At 44.1% G+C, this 25,101-nt stretch overlaps 1 protein-coding gene across 7 annotated transcripts in view; it reads left to right on the top strand.

Moving 5' to 3' along the window:
* The window catches only part of RPS6KA5 (ribosomal protein S6 kinase A5), a 196,228-nt gene that overhangs the window by 162,398 nt on the left and 8,729 nt on the right, over positions 1-25,101 (top strand). For all 7 annotated transcript variants that reach the window (XM_043517828.1, XM_038405647.2, XM_038405646.2 and 4 more), the window contains 2 exons: positions 5,657-5,750; positions 9,613-9,783. In XM_043517828.1, the coding sequence (XP_043373763.1) occupies positions 5,657-5,750; positions 9,613-9,783 (265 nt within the window). The remainder of the gene's footprint in view (positions 1-5,656; positions 5,751-9,612; positions 9,784-25,101) is intronic.

Below are 25,101 nucleotides of genomic sequence, written 5' to 3'. Positions count from 1 at the left end.
AACCTTTGGCGGGAATGTTCTTCAAGCAGTTGCCCAAAGATAGATTCACATTAATTTTGAGGAAAGAAGGAACACTGTTCTATCTTCTCTCCATCCCTACAATTTTTTTCATACTGCTAGCTATGTCCCACATGTCTTGGATTCAGGGAGATGTCAGTATAGAATGAAAAAAATTGTTACCTGATGATTCTTCTTCAAGTGATGTCCCTGTGGATTCTCCATTTCAGATGTTGGTGTGTCCCGGCGCTGTTGATCAGAGATTTTCAGTAGCAATGTCTGTCTAGGATGCGTGTGCACAGTAGTCGTCTCGTGGTGCCTTTGGTGCCTCATCTAGCACACACGCGGTCCAACCCCTTCAGTTCCTTCTCAATCGTCCTTGGCCTGAGACAGAGCTCCATGGCGATGTCCCAATGTCTCTCTCAAACCTTGAGAAATATAATTAGAAATAGTTTTAGCTTTTTTCTAGTATAGTTAGTTTAGTTTTAGTTTGTTTTAGGCAGTTCAATTTTTTTTTCTTTTCCTCAGAGTGGGGAATACTTAACCTGATTAACAATGCCTGGTTCCCAGGCTTTAAGAAATGTGGGTCTTGCCACAAAGCTATGCCCATCTCAGACAGCCATTCTCTCCGTGTTGACTGCCTTGGTGATTTGCACATTCCCCAGAAATGCACTCACTGCAGCAATTTGAAAGTGAGGGCTAGGCATGATTGAGACCTCCATCTAAAACTTATTCTGATGGAGAAATCTCTCCAACCAGTCTCTATTCCAGGATAACAGACTCCTTCCACTGGGGACTCCCTGGGCAAATCCACTTCAACTAAGGACAACACTCAGTCCTCTAAAAGATTGAGGTAAAGAGCCACGACCTCTCCGCTGAGAGAGCTGTATAAAAAGAAAGTCTTCTGCCAGCTTGCTGTCCTCGGTGCTGATCAACCCCTGGGTGAGCACCTTGAGGCATGGAGAACCTCTGGCACCATCCGCACTGGGACCTCTGCTGAGCCCCATCAGAAGGACAAGGAGTCGAGGCACAGATCTAAGATGCCTCCTCCCCTGTGGCACTGACCACACAGGTGAGAGACATGGTGCTAAGACCCTCATCAGTGGCTATGCCTCCACCACCAGCCCCGATGACCCCATCGGCATCAAAGGACAGAGCAAAGACGGCACCGTCCACACCAAGTAAGTCAAGCTATAAGTCATCATCACAGTCCATGGTACCACTTAAAACTGCGACATCAATACTGATGGCACCAACACCACCGCAGAAATTCCTGCAATAAAAAGATATCATGGTCTTTTCCATACCACAGTCCCTTCTCTTTGGCACCATTGGCTCCCCTGAGCATACAGCATCAGATCAAGCAGTATCATCTACTACCCCACCATTCTCCAGCAAAGATGATGATGACCAGAAAGAGGGTGTCTTCTCTTCACACCATTCCTCACCTACAGAACACAGACCACCTTGGGGACCCATGAAATCAAAGGTCTCTTTTAGACGTGCAGCCGTGGTACAGGTAATCATGGATGGACAGATAATCATGAATGTGCCCACCTATGCCCTTCTGCAAGCAGTGGTCATCTCGGGATCCATGGGCAGCATTCAGGACTCATTACAACAGACCCTCAACTCCACCCAGAGGTGAAATCAGATCACCATCCTCCATAATGGAGATCTCTGAAGCCTAGACGGTAATGGGGGATGAGAGGGAAGAGGGCACCAAACAGGACATAACTCTTCTTCATCACCAGAGAAAGCATTAATGCTCCCACCACAGCAGACTATTTCAAATAGTTCCAAGAACTGTTCAAAAGGGTAGCTCAGAGTCAGGACACCCATCACAAACTCCTCCAAATTCTACAGACGTAGCTGATTTCTAAAATAGTGTTGTCATGAATGACGCCATCATGGAACTGGCGGAGACAGTCTGGCAAACACCAGCTACTGTTCCACTAGCATGCAAGAGGGCGGACCGGAAGTATTACATGCCCGCCAAGAGTATGGACTTCTTTTTTTTTTCCCATCTACCACCCAACTCCTTAGTAGCAGAGGCCACAAATCAGTGTGGCAAACAACCACAGTACAGGTGCACTCCACAGGACAAGGAATACAAGAGATTCAACCTCTTCAGTCGGAGGGTCTATTCTTCGGTGACACTACAAATGGTAAATTACAGTATGCTCCTAGCCAAGTATGAGCATGATAATTATGGCAAGCTGAACGAATTTATTAATGACCTCCTAGAGGAAGGGCTTGCAAAATTCAAAGCCATACTAACTGAGGGACAGCTGGTTGCCAAAACGGCACTACAAGCATCCCTGGACATAGCAGACATGAAGGTGAGAACAGCAGTCAGAGCTGTAGTAATGCACAGAGCATCATGACTGCAATTTTTGGGGATTCCAAAAGATCTCCAAGTGAAAGGGGAGGATCTCCCATTTGACAGAAAAGCTTTTTTCTACCAAAACAGACAAGGTCCTCCACTTGATGAAAGATTCCTGAATGACTATCCATACTCTCGGTATACATACACCTGCCATGAAACAGAGACGTTACCAGCCATACCAATGAAACAGACACCTCATTCCAACATCAGCAACAACAAGAATATGAACCCCAAAGTCAATGACCACTACTGATACAGAGTCCTACCTTTCGGCCTTTCCCTTGTGGGAGTAGTGGCACACTTCTGCAAACAAGGGATAATTGTTTTCCCATGTCTAAACTGTTTACTAAAAGGGCCTACCCGCTTAGAAGCAATAGACAACTTTCAGAGGACTATCACTCTCTTCTGGAAGGCAGGGTTACAAATAAACAAAAAGCGACCCTAGTTCCCATACAACACGGTGGCCACGACTTTTGTGGTAAGACACACAAGACTAAACATGTGCTGCCTACAAGGTTGGCTGAGTTCAGTGTACATATCAAGCAAACACAACCTGAACAGAAGCCTAACACTGCCATCAAAAGTACTGGAATCTCTACAGTGGTGGACAAGACTGGAGAATGTATGCACAACAGATGCCTCGTTGATAGGCTGGGGCACCCACCTGAACTAGCATATGATCCAAAGGAGGTAGTCATTTACCAAGACCCAACTAAACATCAACCTACTAGAATTATGCATGGTGTACAGTGCCTGTCTTCACTTCCTCCCATTATGAAACAGTATGCGTGATAACCGACAACATTCCTTGCATGTTCTATATAAATTGACAAGGAGGAGCCCACTCTCACTCACTATGCATTGAGACCATGAAGCTGTGGAACTGATGCATAAATCACAATATAAATGCCGTAGTCTTCTACCTCCCCGGGTGCCAGAACATGATAGCGGATACACTGAGCAGATAATTTTCTCAGGACCAGGGATGATAAATGAACAGCAAAGTCGTACTATAAATTTCAATGATGGGGCTTCCCTCACATCGATGTATTCACAACATCACAAAATCAAAAATGCCCCTACTTTTTCTCGAAAGCAGGAATGGGACCCCAATCACTGGGGGATGCCTTCCTAATCACCTGGGACAAATCACTCTTTATGCATTCCCAGCAATACTGCTTCCCTCACAGGTAATACACAAGATACATGTCAACATAGCCAAGATGATACTGATAGCCGTGAGATGGCCCAGACAGAACTTGTACCCTTACCTGATGCACATGGTGGTATGCGCTGCATGAACTCTCCCACTTTGGATGGACCTGTTATCACAGGACAATGGTCAAGTTCTCCACCTGAATCTGGAGAAATTTCACCTGAAAGCGTGACTCCTACATGGTTCCATCATGATGAGTTACACTATTCAGAACAGGTAAACATGTATTACTAAACAGCAGGATGTCAACCACGCGCAATGTGTATCTCCAAAAATGGAAAAGATTCTCCTTATGGTGTCAGAAAAACAGATAACTGAAGTTACTGCACCACTTCTGTTAGTGTTTGACTACATATTAGAGTTAAAGAATCCGGGCCTTTCAACAAGCTCCATTAAAATACACTTAGCAGCCATTACTGACTTCTGACTGAGATCGGAATATCCGTATTTGTGCATCCAATCACCAATACTTCCTCACCAGTATGCTGAATGTTTATGTGAAAGTACACCAACCTACATCAGCATGGGACTTAAACCTGGTGCTCAAATGCCTTACCAGACCTCCATTTGAATCCTCAGCTACCTGTTCCCTACTTCTTCTATCAATAAAGATGGCATTCTTGGTTGCAATGGCTTCCGCCTGGCAAGTTAATGATACTGGGGCTCTCGTGACCATATCTTTTTAGGGACAAGGTCACCTTGAGACTGCAAAATTCCTACCCAAAATATCATCTTCCTTTCATCTAAACCACTTTCCTTTTTACCCTAAACCACACAAGAACACGCAAGAGACTATTCCACATACTCTAGATGTCCGACGCTCAATAGCATTTAATCTGGACAGAACTAAGCCTTTCCGAAAATCCCTAAGGCTTTTCGTTTCCACACATGAACATTCTGTAGGCTATATCCACACAGAGACTGTCCAAATGGATCTCTAGCTGCATCCAGTTCTATCAAAAGAACAAAACAGAACCCTTAACGGGGATCAGGTCTCATTCTATACTATCAGTAGCAACCTCAATAGCCTTTCTGAACAATGTACCAATAATAGACATATGTAGAGCTACTACATGGGCCTCTGAACGTACATTCATGAACCATTATGAAATCACTCAAGATCAGATGCCATGTTAGGCCTAACAGTGCTTTCTTCAGCTATGCAAACAACTCTGAAGCCCCTTCTGTCCATAATGGGGAACTGCTCTACAATCACCTGAAGTGGAGTACCCACAGGGACATCACTCGAAGAAGGAGAGAAGGTTACTTACCTTGTGCAGTAATTGAGGTTCTTTGAGATGTTTGTCCCTGTGGGTGCTCCACTACCCACCCTCTTCCTCTCTACTCGGAATTTGCAATAGGGACTCCACGGTAGAGAAGGACCTGAGGGGATTGGACCACGCACTAGATGAGGCAGCAATGGCGCTGCAGCTGACTACTGCACACGTGCATCCCAGGCAGACTCTGCTACCAAAAATCTCTGATAAACAGTGCCGGGATGCACCCATATCTGAAGTGGAGCATCCACAGGGACACACATCTTGAAGAACTTCAGTTATTACACTTTTTTTTTTCTCCCTGAAATTAATCCACTTCACCTATGATATTTGTAGTGATTTCTTCAGAGTCTGTGTATAATTAATATAGTTGAGTATAGTGCTATTATTTAAAGTGATATTATTTTATGCAAAATGGATTTAATGTTTCCATACAGCTTTGGAAGTACTTGTCTGGCATGAGGGTGGAACAGGTAGTGCCAATGTTTCAAGCCTAATGGGCAAGTCTGAATTGCTTATAGTGTTTGTAAAATAACAAAGTTTTTATTCTTAATATGCAAAGACATGCCTGAATCATAAATTTGTTTTATTTATTTATTTACCCCCACTCTTGTTTGGTTGGTTCAGTTTGCTTGTTTGAAGGTGCTGATTTCTAATTGTGTATATCAAAAGGGCAACTGGTCTAATATTCCAAAATCTGGATTAGGAAGAGTTTAAAAAATAGATGTAACAATTTTCACTTTGAAATTTGCTCAGTTAAACTTGGTAATTTTCCAGAATGGAAGCCAACACCCAGAGGGAAATAACAGCTTTGAAACTCTGTGAAGGACACCCCAATGTAGTGAAGTTGCATGAAGTTTATCATGATCAGGTATTCTGAAGAAATTATAATAAGTATTTTCCAAACACATTTTGTTGTGTGTAGCATTAACTCTTGTGATAAAGCTTACTGCTACTCTGTATAGGCAGCTTTTTCCAACTAATTGAGTCTTGTCTATCTAGAAAAATTATAGCAAAAGCATTAAAGCCAAGGGAGATTACATTTTTATTTATATACAACAAAAATGTATTTGCGGGAACTCGGGTATACTTACCTTCCTTCAGAGATATTGTGAAGTTTAAATGATATATGTAACATGCTTGGGAATCCTTGAATTAATGGTGCCCCGTGAGTACCAAGATTATTTCATAATTTTGTTTGTTTTCAAATGAGGCAACCCAAATAATATAATAAATTACCAAATTTAAAAGCAGCTTCTTTTTTAAAAAATATACTAGAACGTGCTTGAGTTTTATTTAGTTGTAGAAACCTTAGTTATCTACTGTATCCGAGCATAGTTCAAATGTAGTGGACAGTGGTGGCCTCAGGGAAGCCAGAGCAGCTGGGGGCCTACTCTAACTTGCTCTGCTGGTGTAAGCTCCCCAGCAGAAGATCAGGTATAATAAAGCTGAGCTCCTCTCCATCCCTGAAAAGCCTCCAGCCCCTTCCAAAATATCTCCTATGCCCTTTATGTAAGGGTCTGAGAGAACAGCTGGTAGGCATATGCAGCACAAAAATGCACTTAGCAAACTGAAGAATCTGACCCACAATCTTTAAAGAAGGAAGAGATTTACATTTTCACTATTTATTCTTTATGTACTAAAATATGTTCAGAATGTATTATCATTGTACTTTTTTGAGTTCTTAAGCAGAAAAATCTGTTTAAATTAGCTCTTCATGGCAAGGTGCTATATTTATTTTCTTCTTTTGAGCACAATCAATACTTAACAAACAAGATATAACAATAAATGAACTCTTAGATTACTGTGAATCTGATTAGCCTACCTGCAACCAGCCACTCATCCTGCTTTTCATCCTTTTGCAACATGTATATAGTCACCACCTCGAGGCTTCCGCAGACTAGAGATGGTCAATTTTTTTCCAAATTTTGAAATTAAACATGAAAAAATCACAATTTTTTCTGAAAAATTTCCTCATTTTGTACTAGCTCTACTACAAACCTAATCAGGTTCTCCATTGGGAATCCTGTTCCAGTTGGACCTGCCAATGTTTGTCAGGCTATGACTCTTTTTTGGCAAATCCTGGGACATTTGCCATTGAGAGAATATTTTTTATCCTCTTTCCCTGCCCCTTCCACTGTGTTCAGAGATAGGGGGAGAGAATTGCAGAAAAAGTAACCTGGGAAGCAGTGCCTTTAGCTTAACTAATTAAATATAGTCTCTGTGCCAAAAAATGCCCACCCATCTGCACAATTCTGCTCCTCCTAATACTGCCCATCACCATGGTTAGGGGACAGACAAAAGCTAATATTTCTGTTCCCCTCACATCTTTTCAGACTTGTCTCACCTGTCCCAGATTATATCCTTGGAAATTTTTGTTGGGAGATAAGACTGTGTAATGGGATTGACAAATCCCAAACTGAGCATCGGCAGAAGGGAGAGGAGAGTCTTCCCTCCTTACAGGCATTCACCCCTGCACAGCTACCAGAACTGCCAGTCATGGACTCATGCACCCACAGCCGTGACCAATGAAGTAAATAAGCCCAGCTATGAAAGAGGGAGAACAGAGAGGGAAAGGGGAGGCAAAAAGGCCTGGGATAGCAAAAGGGCAACAGCCCATGCCATGCTGCTTCTGAGAAACTGACAAAGAGACAAAAGGAGACTGCAACCCTTGGAGTTTAAGGGCTGATAGACTCCTTTTAAGTTAAGTATTCATGGACTGGTCTAATTGTAGATGAAGAGGACCAGTTAAGACAAACCTAGGACTCCTAGACAGAGTGAATCAAGAGCAGTTGACAGGGTGACAATGGCCATATCAGATATTCATACCCATTGTTTTTCAAGGCTGGCTGGCTAACCAGCCCCATCTTACTTTAAGGGAACTACTGAGTTCTCAATTCCAAGGTACCAAAATCTTTGTGGGAAGGGCTGTAACCCTTTTCAAGCTTGGTGAGGTCACAGCCCATCTGACAGAGTGAAGAAAGAGTGGGCTATGGTTCCCTCCCTTTTTATAGAGGCGAAATCTATATAACAGTCTCCACAATGAGTGGGATTTCCGTATGCTGGGGAATTCCTATGTAAAGAGGACAGGGATTTCCCAACGGAGGAAACACTACCTACCCTGTATCTCTACAGTCTCTGGGCAGGATTACCCTAACATAGGGAAACCCTAATCCAAAACACCCTGCTGGCTTCCTGTCTGTGAGTCTTCTGCCTACCCCCCCACAACCTACATTACTTCCCTGAAAATGCTATACTTTTCCCACTGCTCCCATCTTTACATCCCCATAGTCTCTGTTTTTCCTAGATCCCCAAACCTGACTGCTGTCTTGTTGATTTTCCATAACTCACCCCACAGCCCTACCAGTCTCATATTGCCAGCTGTCTCCCACAAATCTTATGTCCCTCCATCCAATATTCCTTCCTGGCCTCCCCCTATCAGCCCTCTTCAGTCTCTTTGTAGTTTTCCCCTACTCACCAACCGTGCTGTCCTTCCCTCCTCCCATTATGATCATCTGCCAAATACACCTCCTTCAAAATGGCCCCTTCCTCAACATCCTTTAATGCCGCCTCTTCCCCAGGACTCCACTAACCCCCTGCCAACAGTTAACAGGCTTTAAAGAAACAAGGAAATTCCCACAAAAAATACTATAATTTCTCCCAATCACAAGCAAACATACGGCATTTATTCCAAATTCAGACTTTCTAAAGGTACAAAAAAAGATTTCTCAAAATTAGTTTTAAGGAGTTAATCTTGTTGAAGTTGTAATTAAGTTTGTGCGTTTGAGCGTAATTCCATGTATTACGGATGCTTGTATGTTGGAAGGAAAAAGGAGTTTGTTGTGGAGTCTTGGGTTGCATTGGTGATATGTTTGGCCTTGGTGACAAGGCATGTGAATTGTGATTGGTCTTTATGTTCACGTTTGCCTTAAGTGGTGACTTCCTTGATTTTAAAAATGTTTGTCTTAAAGGAAATACACTTGCACAACCTTCTCTTTTAGTAACCATGTTTACTGTTTAGGAATATTAAATATATATTGTGGTTCTAGTAATGGTACAGCAGCAGCATGAATGTTTCTGTGTGGGAGATGGGATCTGAAGCAGATGTGGATAATTAAAGACTTGGAAGTAAACTTTCAGGAGGCTGTGAAAGGAATTAGGAACTTTTTCTGCTATTAACTTTATGTCTGTGATTAATTCTTCATGCATAATGATAAAAAATGTACCCTTATGTGGAAGCAGGCAATGTTCACCACTCTTTGAGCTAGTTTCTACCCACTAATGTGTCTAAGTGAATCCCATAGATGTCAGTGGTAGCTGTGAGCATCAGACACCTCTAAGAGTAGGATTTGGTTCTTAATATTTTGGGACTCGTGAAACAGCATTATAAACAGAAGCTTTACTCATCCTGATTTCTGGAAAGAGAGAATCTACTGCAGTGTAGTATGTAGCTGGTGGAAGACAAATGTGTTGTGATGCAGAACAAAGAACCAGACAAAAGAACTGATGAGAAAAAAGTGCTGTTATGCTTTGCAGTTTAAAAGGCTGTATTTTCCCACCTCTTTCTGTCTTAAATGTACAGATTTTGTTTTTTCTAAATACAGTTGTGTAGTATTTTTAATACTAAACAGTAAAAAGTTAAGACCTAATTATTAATAATTAAAATCCACAAAGTGTTGGTATATAATCTGATTTTTCTAAGGTTTCCCATTAAACTGTTGTTTGTTTTCTAGCTTCACACATTTCTAGTAATGGAACTGCTGAAGGGAGGAGAATTGCTTGAACGCATTCAGAAAAAGAAACACTTCAGTGAGACAGAAGCCAGTTATATCATGCGCAAACTTGTTTCAGCTGTGAGCCACATGCATGATGTAGGAGTAGTCCATAGAGATCTGAAACCTGAGGTATAGTGTGGCATGATTGTATATATTATTGTTCTAATACCTTAGTTACACATTCTATAACAAAGCAGTGTATCCCTTTATTAAAGGGCATGGTTACTTTAATGGAAACAGTACTGTAATTAGTGTCAGGTTTCAGAGTAGCAGCCGTGTTAGTCTGTATTCGCAAAAAGAAAAGGAGTACTTGTGGCACCTTAGAGACTAACAAATTTATTAGAGCATAAGCTTTTGTGAGCTACAGCTCACTTCATCGGATGCATTTGGTGGAAAAAACAGAGGGGAGATTGATATACACACACAGAGAACATGAAACAATGGGTTTATCATACACACTGTAAGGAGAGTGATCACTTAAGATAAGCCATCACCAGCAGCGGGGGGGGGGGGGAAAGGAGGAAAACCTTTCATGGTGACAAGTAAGGTAGGCTATTTCCAGCAGTTAACAAGAATATCTGAGGAACAGTGAGGGGTGGGGTGGGGGGGGAGAAATACCATGGGGAAATAGTTTTACTTTGTGTAATGACTCATCCATTCCCAGTCTCTATTCAAGCCTAAGTTAATTGTATCCAGTTTGCAAATTAATTCCAATTCAGCAGTCTCTCGTTGGAGTCTGTTTTTGAAGCTTTTTTGTTGAAGGATAGCCACTCTTAGGTCTATAATCGAGAGACCAGAGAGATTGAAGTGTTCTCCAACTGGTTTTTGAATGTTATAATTCCTGACGTCTGATTTGTGTCCATTCATTCTTTTACGTAGAGACTGTCCAGTTTGACCAATGTCCATGGCAGAGGGGCATTGCTGGCACATGATGGCATATATCACATTGATCGATGCACAGGTGAACGAGCCTCTGATAGTGTGGCTGATGTGATTAGGCCCTATGATGGTGTCCCCTGAATAGATATGTGGACAGAGTTGGCAACGGGCTTTGTTGCAAGGATAGGTTCCTGGGTTGGTGGTTCTGTTGTGTGGTGTGTGGTTGCTGGTGAGTATTTGCTTCAGATTGGGGGGCTGTCTGTAAGCAAGGACTGGCCTGTCTCCCAAGATCTGTGAGAGTGATGGGTCGTCCTTCAGGATAGGTTGTAGATCCTTGATGATGCGTTGGAGAGGTGTTAGTTGGGGGCTGAAGGTGATGGCTAGTGGCGTTCTGTTATTTTCTTTGTTGGGCCTGTCCTGTAGTAGGTGACTTCTGGGTACTCTTCTGGAGACAGGCCAGTCCTTGCTTACAGACAGCCCCCCAATCATTCAGAAGGGTGTTTCCAGCTCAGTGTGGAGAGGCCTGTCAGACTCCAAGTGAACACACAGCAGTCAAAGCAGACAGAAATGTGAAGGCTGAAGAAAATGAGTCACCAAGGCAGACAATTTGGGAGTTGATCTTCAAGGCCATGAGAAATGATCTGATGACTGATTCTAGCAGTAAAGAAGGAAGTAACTGATTTGAAAGGTTGAGTCACTGTCTGTGCCAGAGATTGGCCTAAGAAGCTAGTGAGAGACAGCCATTGCTGCAGAGCTGCATGACACTGCTGGAACACAGAGAGAAGCAGCTTAAATTGGATGATCTAGAAAACAGAGTGCGAGGAACAATGTCAGAATTAAGAGACTGCCTGAAAATGCTGAAGGAGGAAATACAAAACAGTATGTAAAAATTTGACTCGCAGATTTGTTAAATCTCAGTTCTCTAGAAGACATGAAAATGGAGAGAATGCATATGGTGCTGTTCCCCCAACTTGGAACTTACAATAGACCCAGAGATTTGATTGTGAAATTTCATCAATATCAGCAGAAAGATTTAACTATGGAAAGAGCCAGAGAATATTCAGAGTTTATACCCAAAGATGACAAGCTGTAATTTTTGCATGACCACTCTCCCTAACTTTAAAAAAGAGAAGAGAGTTGGGGGAAGTTTCAGCAGCACTCACGAGGGCAGGTATGTGCTACTGTTGGGGATTCTCATTCAGCTTTCAAAATCTCTTTTACCCAGTAAGAGACTTTACACAAGGAAAAACTACAGTCCACTCACTTGGGATAGAAATCAAAATCTCAGAAAGGCAAGAGGATACTGTGGAGGTGGAAACTAAGTATAAAATGGTGAAAATATCTTGACAGATGGTGAAACCCAAGAAAAGGAGGATAGGAAAAGAAAAAGACTCGAGAGAATGTACTGTCATTGGCAAAAAATGAAGTTGTACAAGAGGACTCAGATACATGAGTAGTTACCAAAAGATTACCCTGAAAGGACTTCTTGAGAGTCATCGAAAATGAACAGTTTAACAGTAACTGTTAATGTTATAAAGAAAATAGTATGAAGTATGTTTCAGTTGGGATAATTATAACTGTATTTAGTGTAGAGCATATGTAGGACAATGGTGGGTGGGAGGGGGGTGGAGTGTCCCAGGGATGGGGAGATTGGAGAAAATAGAAAGGGGTTGTTGAGGAGCACTTAGGGGTAAATCCTAAGTGTAAATCCTCCCCATGTGACTCAAATAATCAGATGGCAATCTATCCCTAAGGTCTCATAGGTGGAGAATGTAACTGCTTTGGATTGCAAGAGAAACAGTTCATGGGGAAAGTTAATGTGTTTAGGGTTCAAGAAAGCACAGTTGTTTGGTGTTTTGCTATTTTGGTATTTTATTTTTAAAATAAGGGGAATAATGCAGGAGAGGGGTGGGAGGGAGAATTAATACAAGACATAGCTATGGAAATTTACAAACAGAAATCATGCCATATTCAGGCACATGGTTCTGAATATAACATAATTTGCAACAAGAGACATTGGCCACTCAAGGGTTCATGCTATCAAACAGCTAAATAATCACAGTTTCAAGTTTTTCAATAAGCTAAATAGTTATTCTCAGTGGTGGTTCCTTTTAAAATAACACCTTTGAATTTTAAGGGGCTAAATAATGTCATTAAGAGGAAAAAAGCCCTGGCTGAATTTTTAAAAAACCTCACTCTCAGATTATTTTACTTCAAGAAACTCATTTTTAGGAGTGGCATATTATAGGCATGAAAAGATGATTGGTTTCAGCAAACATTTTTTGCTTCAGCCAAAGAAAAGAGGAATTGCCATGTCATTTTTTAGATTGAAGATCAATTTAAGGGTATGGGGGGATGGTTTATCTTATTGACAGGTACAGTACAATTACAGCTACAATTATTAGTTACAGTGGGCTCAGGATATGTTCCCAATCACAAACAAACAAACAAAAAACTTCTTTAAAATACTGCAACGCTTTGGGGAAGGGAAATTATACTTGGAGGAGACTTCAGTTGCACACCGATTCCTTATTGGACAGATCAGATAAAGAAGATGAAGTGTATAGGGAAGCAAGTGCAGCATTGACTTCTCTGTGCCAAAAATTCAATCTCAGTTTGCTGGAGACAAATGCATTTAAGGGAATGAGATTACACATTTTATTCACATGCTTATCATTTACATGCTCAAATAGATTTCATGTTAATCTCTAAATCGTTAATGAAGTGAACAACACGTTTTGTACTGAAGAAGAGGAACAATGGATTCTTCTTTGAGCTATTGGACATGTCCATTCCAATGTAGGTGTGTGTGTGCCTTGTGCACAGATGTCGGAGAGTTTTTTTTTTTCCCCTCAGTGCTACCCATTAAGGCGGCTCGAGTGCAACCTTTTGCTGCGCCACAGCATGCTGGTATAAGAGGGTGGAGCTGAGCACCTTCTGTTCCTTCTTGCCACCAGTGATGGTTTTCAGAGTGATCTCGGACTTGTTTACTCAAGTGCATCCCTCTCATTTTAAATAGTTGAAGTTAATTATTGTTTCTTATTAGATAGATAGTTTCTCAAGTAAGTTAGTGTTGTGTTTCTGTTTTTGATGTCCTTTAGTACTGTTTCTTTTCTTTTGGTACCAGGCTTGGTACCACAATGATGCCCTGCTCCTCAGGGTTTACGTTTTGCTGGTCAGTGATCCTCATCCAACCTTCCTGAAGTGCTTGGGTGATGCCCACATTAGTGACAAGTATCACATTTGCAAGGGCTTCAGTCCCCACTTAAAACAGCGAGACTTATGTGCTTGATTATGGGAAGCAACATTTTGACCCCAGTCAAGTCATGGGGAGAGCACCCCAAGTACTTCACCATGGGTATGGAGTGCTCCACTAGACATATTTTTGGCTTCTCTATGCTGATCCCTGGTACCGAAGAAGAGACCGAGACTTTCCTCAGGCTCAGCATCTTGTTCATCAGCCTCAGTACCCAGGCAAGATAGAGGCAAGGACGCTACTAAACATGTGGCACAGAGAGCTACCTCAGAAGCCTCACCTTCTAAGAAGTGTTTGCTGCCTCCAAAGCTCATGCCAGGTTCAGTGAAGTTGCCTGAGAGACATTTCAGGAGCCAACGGTTGATGGCACACCCATCTACCCCAGAAGCATATGCAGCCGGAAGAGACTTTGTTGTGCCTCATTACAGGTTTCACCAGCATTGGAAACTGTCCGACTGGTTCTTGCTCCCGCAACTCACGCCTCACTGCACCAAGAATCCCCAAGTACCACTACTTACACCTCCTCTCAAACCAGTCTTATTAAGAGGGAAACCTTTCATGATTTCTCTGGTACCACCCTCTCAGGGTTTAGGATAACTCTTTCTGGTACCATCTGCACCAGCACCTCAATTCTTGGAAGCCTCTGGCTCCTCATCCTCTGACTTGGAAGTGCAGTCCTTTTGTATCCTGGACAGGACACAGCACTGTGGTAGGAATTTCGGGCATTTATCATGGAGGACTGCTTGGTTGCCAAGATGTTGCTACAATCCATGCTAGACATTGCAGACTCTTTGGCCAGAGAAATGGCTTCGGCAGTGACCATGAGAAGGGCATCCTGGCTGCAGAGTTTGGGCATTGCTCCCGATGTGCAGCAGACCATAGAGAACTCCAGGGGGAATTCTGTGCCTAAAAATTGTGTGTACAATATTTAAAAATTCTGTGAAATTTTGCATATTTTATTTGTCAAAATAACAAAATATAATCAGGCCAGTTTCTATTATTTTGGTAATTTATTTCTAAATCCCTGTCAGCAACAATGTCTGTAACAATACAAACAACAAAAAATATTCAGGAAATTTTTTTTGACAAACAGATTCCTTACTAGACCTATTAATACAGAACTTTGCGTAATAATTCATTTAAAATACAGAAACGTATTTCCTGCACTTTTGAGAAAGAATGCAAAGGCTTGGGAAGTCAGAGTAATGGAGGAGCTGAGGGAAAGGGACGTAGTTGCTGGGCAGGAGCCTAGGTGTGAACCTGGACGATTATTGGGTTTGGGTGGAAGAAGTAATAAGGAACAGGTTTTCTTTTGGGTGGGAGGGATTATTGGGGGCCTCCTGCATTGGCGGCAGGTTTGTATAATTTTGGTGGTGCCCAAGTGGGTCCGTCCCATCCATAGGATGGACTGGGGCAACTTCCCTGGACCTTGCGCTTTGGGGGGACACGGGATCCAGGGTGGCCTGGGGGGCTAATGGGGTGCCTGGCGCCGACAGCAGCAAGCAACCCTGCTCTGCCCCACCTCTTCCCACCCCGCCCCTACTCCACCTCTTCCCCGAAGCCCCTGGCCCTGAGCAATGCTGGGAGCCAGCAAAGTGGAGTGGGCTGGGGCCAGGTCACTTGCTGCTGCCAGCGCCAGGCCCCCCGCTAACTCCCCAGGCCACCTTGGACCCCGTGACCCCCGAAGCACAAGGCAGGGGTAGGCACCACCATGTTGTGCGATGAACACTTGACAAAATTACCGGACTTAGTGACGGACATTGGGGGCGGGGCGGTATTATGTCATTCAATCATTCAACCCATAAAATAGCACACATTTTGCCACACTGAAAAAAACCCAGTAACCTAGCTAATAAATAATAATAATAAATAATAAATTCAACTCATATAATTAATGAAAAATGTGTGTACTGTATATGAGATTATATGAGAAATGAAAATAAGCTTGCATTGGGATTTTACAAGGCACTTATATAATTTAAACACATTTTGTACCTTGAGTAATGACAACACTTCTTGCAAATCACATAAATAGGGAACCCATGGTCCCCTTCCCTCACCCCATTGCAAAGGCACAGGGGTTTTTTGCAGGCTGCCCTAGGGCTGCAGAAAACCCTATGGGCAAAACATATGGAAAGAAGAGGATCAGTTTATACAGAGGGCTGAAGGGGACTCCCACAGTGCATTAATTATCACTTAATAAATGCATCAAAATTAAATACGCTACAGAGGTAAGAACCTGTAATGACAGACTTTACTTCATGAGAAGCTCCAGAGAAAGAAGACCCAGAGGGAGTAATGGTAGGGGCAATCCTAGGGAGATCAAAGGGGCTGATAGAGGGAGCAGACAGAGAACGAGGGTAGAGGCAGAGTCACTGCAGGGTTGACCCAGTCTTCTGCCTCTCCCCTCTCCCCTGTGGGTGGAAACATTGATCGTTATCACTTTAGGAGGGAACGATAGAAAGGAATGCCCAGAAGAATGAATGACTTGAGGACAATTTCCTGAAGGGACCCTTACCCTTGCAGGGCTTTTCTAGCTCCAACATTTACATTTCTACACAGATGGTTTGGCTCACAGAAATAAAAATCTGCACATCTTCCATGTGTTTTTGGACCAGTGGAAAAAAACAGGTACAATTCAAGTGACTTTTAATTGGCTATGAAACCAAGTTAACAAAATAAATGAGCTTATGAACAACCAGAAAATATACTTCTCAAGTCAAAAAACTATAAATAGACATCTTTGCAAAGAAATTGTAAGTTTTCTTACAGGAAAAGCCATAAACTGTCTGGAAAGGAAAAGTAGATTGAATTACTTGCCTCAGTGAAATTAAATAACCAGAGAATTTCTGTGCCTGTGTTGATGATGACTGGGGCTTGCTTACCTGTGGCTCCCCCTCCCCTTGCTGTGGAGGCACGGCCAGGCAGGTCTGCATCTGCAAGCAGGCAGCCTGCCTCAGGTGCAGCTCCCAGTGGCTGTGCTGGCCAATAGACTGTGAGCCTCCTGGCCAATGGAGGCAAGGGGGAAATTGTAGGGATCTTGGGAGCAGTCTCTGGAGGCACAAAGGGGGGGACTCTCTGGAGAGGGGTGACGGGAGCACAGGCATCGTTGGAGGTCTTTCGGGGGCAGAGGGTTGTGTGGGTCTCTGTAGGGGGGGGGAGTGATGGACAGAACCAGCTGCAGCCCAGGTCTGCTCTGCAGGGGGGTGTTGCTATAGTCCCCTCAGGAAACCCCCTCTGTACTGTGTATTTTATGCCAGCCCCAAGGTGCCCATCGCTGCTCCTTTCCCCCGTCCCTGGCTCCATCTGTCTGTCTCCACAACCCCCCGGCTTTGTCTGTATGTCTGTCTGACAGCGACAGACTCCTGGGGCTCTCTTTGCCTGCAGCTCCCTACCCCTCCCAGCTGTGGAGACGTGGCCAGGCAGCTCTGGCGCCAGCCCCTGCAGCTCCCATTGGCCGGGGTTCCCGGCCAATGAGCTGGGTCAGTGCTGGAGCCTCTCCGCAGCAAGCAGTGACTCCGGGGATGGGGGGAGCTGGCCCTGAGGTGAGAGCGCCCCACATTGCCGATCCATGGCACGGGGCCCCCCAAAGCATGGTGCCTGGGGCCCAAACATTGGTGGAGCTGGGCCCACCTTCATGAATATTGATGGAACATAGGCACCACGGGCCCATATAACTCGCCGCCTATGCCCCGATGCAGACACTAGTTGACCCCCTAGCCTCTCCCATTCAGTCAGGCATAGCTGCCCCTCTCTCCATGTGTTCCTGCACTCCCATTCAGCCCCAGTCTTCCCCCCGCCCACTAGCCCTTCTGAATCCCAGTCTGTGACCCAGGATCCCTGTGTACCCTACTCTTTGTCCCCCACATCATGTGTCTCCTCACCTGGCTCTACAGGCAGGGTGCTGTAAGGCAGTGGTTCTCAAAGCCGGTCCGTCGCTTGTTCAGGGAAAGCCCCAGGCGTGCTGGATCAGTTTGTTTACCTGCCGTGTCTGCAGGTTCGGCTGATCGCAGTTCCCACTGGCCGCGGTTTGCCCCTCAAGGCCAATGGGGGCTGCAGGAAGGGCGGCCAGCCAGCATGTCCCTTGGCCCGTGCCGCTTCCCGCAGCCCCCATTGGCCTGGAGCAGCAAACCGCGGGCAGTGGAGCCACGATTGGCTGAACCTGCCGACACGGCAGGTAAACAAACCTTTCCCTGTGTCATAAATATAAAGGGAAGGGTAAACACCTTTAAAATCCCTCCTGGCCAGAGGAAAAACCCTTTCACCTGTAAAGGGTTAAGAAGCTAGGATAACCTCGCTGGCACCTGACCACAATGACCAATGAGGAGACCAGATACTTTCAAAGCTGGAGGGAGGGAGAAACAAAGGGTCGGTCTGTCTGTCTGTGTGATGCTTTTGCCGGGGACAGAACAGGAATGGAGTCTTAGAACTTAGTAAGTAATCTAGTTAGATATGCGTTAGATTATGATTTCTTTAAATGACTGAGAAAATTAAGCTGTGCTGAATAGAATGGATATTCCTGTCTTTGTGTCTTTTTTGTAACTTAAGGTTTTTCCTAAAAAACTGGTTACAGATTCTCTATGTTTTGAATCTAATTACCTGTAAGATATTTACCATCCTGATTTTACAGAGGTGATTTTTTTTTTACCTTTTCTTATATTCAAATTCTTCTTGTAAGAAATTGAATGCTTTTTTCATTGTTCTTAAGATCTAAGGGTTTGGGTCTGTGTTCACCTATGACTTAAGGAGCTTGGCTTGTTTAGCCTAACTAAAAGAAGGTTGAGAGGAGATATGATTGCTCTCTATAAATATATCAGAGGGATAAATACCGGAGAGGGAGAGGAATTATTTCAGCTCAGCACCAATGTGGACACAAGAACAAATGGGTATAAACTGGCCACCAGGAAGTTTAGACTTGAAATCAGACGAAGGTTTTTAATCAGGTTCCATCAGAGGAGTGAAGTTTTGGAATAGCCTTCCAAGGGAAACAGTGGGGGCAAAAGATCTATCTGGTTTTAAGATTCTACTTGATAAGTTTATGGAGGAGATGGTATGATGGGATAATGGGATTTTGGTAAGTAATTGATCTTTAAATATTCAGGGTAAATAGGCCAAATCCCCTGAGATGGGATATTAGATGGATGGGATCTGAGTTACTATAGAAAATTCTTTCCTGGGTATCTGGCTGGTGAATCTTGCTCATATGCTCAGGGTTTAGCTGATTGCCATATTTGGGGTCAGGAAGGAGTTTTCCTCCAGGGCAGATTGGAGAGGCCCTGGAGGTTTTTCGCCTTCCTCTGTAGCATGGGGTATGGTTGACTTGAGGGAGGCTTCTCTGCTCCTTGAAGTCTTTGAACCATGATTTAAGGACTTCAATAGTTCAGACATGGGTGAGGTTTTTCATAGGAGTGGGTGGGTGAGATTCTGTGGCCTGCGCTGTGCAGGAGGTTGGACTAGATGATCAGAATGGTCTCTTCTGACCTTAGTATCTATGAATCTATGCAAATTGGTGAGGATTTTTATCAAGCCTTCCCCAGGCAGGGGAGTGCAAGGTTTTGGTGAGGATTTTGGGGGGAAAGACGTTTCCAAACAACGCTTTTCCAGTAAACCCAATCAAACGTTTGGTGGTGGCAGTGGAAGTCCAAGGGCAAAGGGTAAAATAGTTTGTACCTTGGGGAAGTTTTAACCTAAGCTGGTAAAAGTAAGCTTAGGAGGTTTTCATGCAGGTCTGCACATCTGTACCCTAGAGTTCAGAGTGGAGAAGGAACCTTGACATGGTGGCAGAGCGGTGGGATCAACTTGAAATCATTTTGAGATTTTTTTGAACCAGAAACACAGATTTGAAAAGGAAATTTTTTTTCCTTTGCACTGCTGGAAAGCAGGTTAAACTCAAGACAGTTAGAGGGTTTTTTCCCTCTGCTTTGGGGCCAGAGCAGAGACAAAAGGGAATTGTCTTTTGTGAGGGGGAGTTTTCTCTACCTAACGGCAGGGTAGTTAACCTCCTGCAGGAAAATTCACCAGTCTTCACAGACCTGAAGTTTTTTTTCCCCTAAGAGCAACTAGAGGGGTTTTCTGCCTATTTGCCTGGAGCCAAAGGTGTTAAGGATTTTTTTTTTTGGATTTTTCTGTAGGCTGACAATCATTATCAGAGAATATAGGTATCCTATTACAGCACAGAAAAATTTTACAAGCCAAATTTTGTTTGTTTTATTTCTAACCCTTGGGTGTAAAGTTAGTAAAAAAACAGAGAGGTTAGGATGACAGATTCCACGGTTCAACAAAAGCTGGAATTAACTAGATTTGAGGCTGAGGAAAAACAAAAGGAACTTGAAAGACAGACAGAACTCATGCGGATGGGAATGGAGGCAAGGGCCAAAGAACTGGAGGAGAAGGAAAAAGAGAGGAAGCATGTGGAGGAGGAGAAGGAAAAAGAGAGGAAGCATGCACTGGAGATGGAGAAGGCAAAGGCTCAGCAGAATATACCAACAAACCCTAGCAATCCTTCTTCAGGTACCACTTCCCACCCCAGAAAGTTCCCCACCTACAAGGCAGGCGATGATACTGAGGCCTTCTTAGAAAACTTCGAAAGGGCTGCCTTGGGTACAGCATCTCTACAGACCAATACATGGTAGAGCTGAGGCCGCAGCTCAGTGGACCCTTAGCTGAGGTGGCAGCTGAAATGCCTAAGGAACGCATGAACCAGTATGAACTGTTTAAAACCAAGGCGAGAGTCAGAATGGGGCTAACCCCCGAGCATTCCCGTTGGCGGTTCAGAACCTTAAGGTGGAAACTAGACGTGTCATTTACCCGACATGCCTACCACATTGTGAAACATTGGGATGCCTGGATATCAGGAGCAAGTGTTAACTCTCCAGAAGATTTGCCCTTCCTAATGCAAATGGAACAGTTCTTAGAGGGAAATAGAGGAAATAGAAAGATACATCCTAGATGGGACGCCCAAAACTGTAATCGAGGTGGGGGAGATTGGAGCCAAATGGGTGGAGGTGGCAGAGAAGAAAAAAACTGGTTGCAGTTGGAGCGGATACCCCAAGGGACAACCTCAGACCACCCCCTACTACTGGGGGCTGCCCAAGGCCCCACCTACTCCCCAAGGAACCCTCCAGCCACCTTATTGTCCCACCACACCCTTCTCCAGCAACCCACCTCGCCCAAGTGACCCGTCAGCTGGACGATGTTTTAAATGTAACGAGCCGGGGCATGTAAAGGCCAACTGCCCCAAGAACCCCAACAGATTACAGTTTATTGCACCGGAATCACCCCAGAGGTCCTCAGGCCCAGATACCCTTGGAGCAGAGGGAAACTGTGAGTGTGGGTGGGAAGAAGGTCACTGCAAGGAGGGACGCCGGAGCACAGGTGTCGGCTATCCATGCTTCCTTAGTGGACCCCAATTTAATCAACCCAGAGATCCAAGTGACTATTCAACCCTTCAAGTCCAACTCTTTCAATTTGCCGACAGCCAAGTTGCCTGTCCAGTACAAGGGCTGGTCAGGAACGTGGACTTTTGCAATCTATGATGATTATCCCATCCCCATGCTGTTGGGGGAAGACTTGGCTAATCGTATGAAGTCAGCCAAGAGGGTGGGAATGGTCACCCTCAGTCAGGCTAAACAAGCTATCACGTCCAGCTCTGTTCCGGAAACTTCTACCAGGACCCGATCAGAGGTGATGGACCCGGACACCAGGCCAATGTCTGCAACAGCAGGAGTGGATCCAGTCCCAGAGACCCAGACAGAGCCAGTCCCAGAACCAGAACCAGAACCGGAACCGGAGGAACAACCAGCACCAGACCCATTGCCAGCACTGAATCCAGTACTTGCAACTCCAACACCAGTCCAACACTGAACCTGAACCAGTAGCAGCCGATAACCCTATACAAGAGGTTCAGCCGGAGCCTGAACCCCAAGATAGTGCACCAGTGGAGAGCGGTTCACAGTCAACGGAAACAGCCCAATCCCCTACATCGCTTCCAGAGGGACCAAGCATAGGTCCACAATCCAATGAGGAACTGATGCCTCCAGCATCAAGGGAACAGTTCCAGATTGAACAGGAAGTAGATGAAAGCCTCCAGAGAGCTTGGATGGCGGCCCGGAGCAACCCACTGCCTCTCAGCTCTTCTAATCGATATAGGTTTGTTGTAGAAAGACGACTTTTATACAAGGAAACTCTTTGTAGTGGACACCAGGAAGACTGGCATTCTCAGAGACAGTTGGTAGTTCCAACTAAGTACCGGGTAAAGCTCTTGAGCTTAGTCCACGATCATCCTAGTGGCCATGCTGGGGTGAACAGGACCAAAGATTGTTTAAGGAGGTCATTCCACTGGAAGGGAATGGGCAAGGATGATTCTACCTATGTCCGGTCTTGTGAGGTATGCCAAAAAGTGGGAAAACCCCAAGACCAGGTCAAAGCCCCTCTCCAGCCACTCCCCATCATTGAAGTTCCATTTCAGCGAGTAGCTGTGGATATTCTGGGTCCTTTTCCGAAAAAGACACCCAGAGGAAAGCAGTATATACTGACTTTCATGTATTTTGCCACCCGATGGCCGGAAGCAGTAGCTCTAAGCAACACCAGGACTAAAAGTGTGTGCCAGGCACTAGCAGACATTTTTGCCAGGGTAGGTTGGCCCTTCAACATCCTCACAGATGCAGGAACTAATTTCCTGGCAGGAACTGTGGAAAGTCTTTGGGAAGCTCATGGGGTGAATCACTTGGTTGCCACTTCTTACCACCATAAAACAAATGGCATGGTGGAGAAGTTTAATGGAACTTTTGGGGCCATGATACGTAAATTCGTAAATGAGCACTCCAGTGATTGGGACCTAGTGTTGCAGCAGTTGCTCTTTGCCTACAGAGCTGTACCACATCCCAATTTAGGGTTTTCACCGTTTGAACTTGTATATGGCCCTGAGGTTAAGGGGCCATTACAGTTGGTGAAGCAGCAATGGGAGGGATTTGCCTTAGGGCCGGTGCCAATCCTCAAATCCTCCCAGCGGGCCATTAATGTCACTGAAGATGGTGTTCAGAAAAGAAAACGTTTATATTGTATTTTTATTTTGAATGTCTTAGAAATAATAAAACTGTCCTACAACTTTATATAATTCTTTGCCTGCCAGAGAGTTTTTAGTGTTTGCCAGACACCTGGCAACGCCTCAGTTCTGTCAGTTTGTTGATGTTTGGCCTCTGTGACTGAGCAGTTTAAACCTTCACGATTGCAGCAAGGGATGCATCAGATAGTTGTGTTCGGTATCTTGACTTGTTTATATTCATTGTGGAAAAATGTGATGCTGCCTCCATGGCTGACTCTGCCCGGCAACTAATGATGCTGAGCCATGGATGACTCTGCCTGGCAACTAATGATGATTTCTCTGTCCCTCTCCCCCAGCCAATGGGAGCTATGTGGGGCGGTACCTACAGTGGACATTGCTGGCAGTATGTCTGCCTGCTTCTCTCGTCCACGGGCCGCAGTTGGGAGGTTCTTGGGCCGCAGATGGCCTGCGGGCTGGGAGTTTGAGACCCCTGAGATAGCTGTTATCTCAGATTCCCAGCCACTTTCTGTCTGGAATGTAATATTCTGTCCCATTTACAACTGGGGCAACTGTTACTCTTTTTGCAGAATACGTTGTGTTACGGTTGCCTAGCATACAATTGTTTATAACTGTTTCAAAGTTAAAGGCTAAAGAAGTCTGTGCGGTAATGGTACTAAAGTGCTTTTAAAAATCTCACCCAAAAACCTAAGTGACTTCAGAGCAAAAGTTTTTGAAAATGCTACCCTTTGCTCTTGTGTACTGTCTGAATTAGTGAACATAATAAATCATTAGGGTGTGTCATGAAATTCTAACAAGATAAGAAAATATATTGCAAAAATGCTTAATGTAGAAGATTGCTGTTTCTCTGTCCATCAGAGAAAAAGTAGCATTTGAGGCAGGTTATAATAAATACGGCACCATGTGGAACAGTGTCTCCCCATTTACTCTTGTTACCATCTTAATTTAAAGACTGGTTCAGATGTTAGGTTGTAAGGGAGTACTTCATTCTCTTAATAAACTGGGCACATCCTTCAACTTATCTGAATAGTGCTAATCTGTAAGAACGGAAATCTGAGAAGTTGAAGTAATGAAGGATTACTTATTAGCGAACGGTTTTCAGAATTTACTGCCTCCACGCAGTCAGACTAGCCCTTCCTCTCTTTTTCCTGCTTGTTGTTTTTAAAGTTACTATTTTAAGGCAGTCAGGAACTGAGAGTGGGATGCAGTTTTCCCCATATAGATGTGGTCAGTGCACCTTTCTGCAAAAGCATGAGACCCCAGTTAGGCTTTAACTACTCTTTTAACAGTACTGGTCAGGATTGCTTGTTGTGACTATGTAGATTTGGTGAAATACCGATAAATAAACTAATTTATTTACATGGCAGTTACATAAGTCATTAAAATAGAAGAGGGAGTTCTTAATTATGAGGCAGCCCTCTCTATCCATGCTACTATGCTATAGGCTTGAGATGTTTCGTTCTGTAAGGGATTGGAACCTATTGGACAGTAGCAAAATTTAGGGAATTCACTGTAGTAATGGAGTAAGAAGAGGATGTGCATAGCATGTAGGGCCATTTGAGTGCTTCTCGCACCACAACTCTGCCCTATAATCCTGATGTGCAGCCCCTTGCCACGCTTGCCCTGGGCTCCTCCCCTCACAGCTGTGCTAGTGCCCCTCAATACTAATCTGCATCCCTGTCATCCTAGCCCTAGACTCCTTTCCACCCGCAACTCTGTAAGACAAAGATGAAGGAAAGTGTACATCCATTAGTTCATGGAGAAGGGGAGAGTAAGTAACAAGTAATGCAGAGAAGGCTGAAATGTTGAATGCCTTTTTTGCTTCAGTCTTCACTAAAAAGGCTAATTGTAATAAGACGCTTAACACAGTTAACGCTCACAAGGGGGTAGGATCTCAAGCCAAAACAGGAAAGAACAGGTTAAATAATATTTAGATAAGTTAGATGTATTTAATTCAGCCTATGAAAAGCTAGAGTACCTATCCCCTGCTACCTCCTGTCATTTCTTTTGTAAACTGAACAGTCCCAGTCCTTTAATCTCTCCTCATATGGAAGTTGTTCAATATCCCTAATCTTCTCTGTTGCTCTTCTCTATACTTTTTCCAATTCTAACATACTTTTTTTTTTGAGAAGGGGCAACCAGAACTGCACACAATATTCCAGGTGTGGGATTACTATGGATTTATATTGTGGCATGATGATATTGTCGGTCTTACAGGGAGTCCTCAGACTTACGACACAATTTGTTCCTC

Source organism: Dermochelys coriacea, chromosome 6 (assembly GCF_009764565.3).
Source record: "Dermochelys coriacea isolate rDerCor1 chromosome 6, rDerCor1.pri.v4, whole genome shotgun sequence".
In the NCBI taxonomy this organism is placed as follows: domain Eukaryota; kingdom Metazoa; phylum Chordata; order Testudines; family Dermochelyidae; genus Dermochelys; species Dermochelys coriacea.
This window is presented reverse-complemented; position numbering and strand designations above follow the sequence as displayed.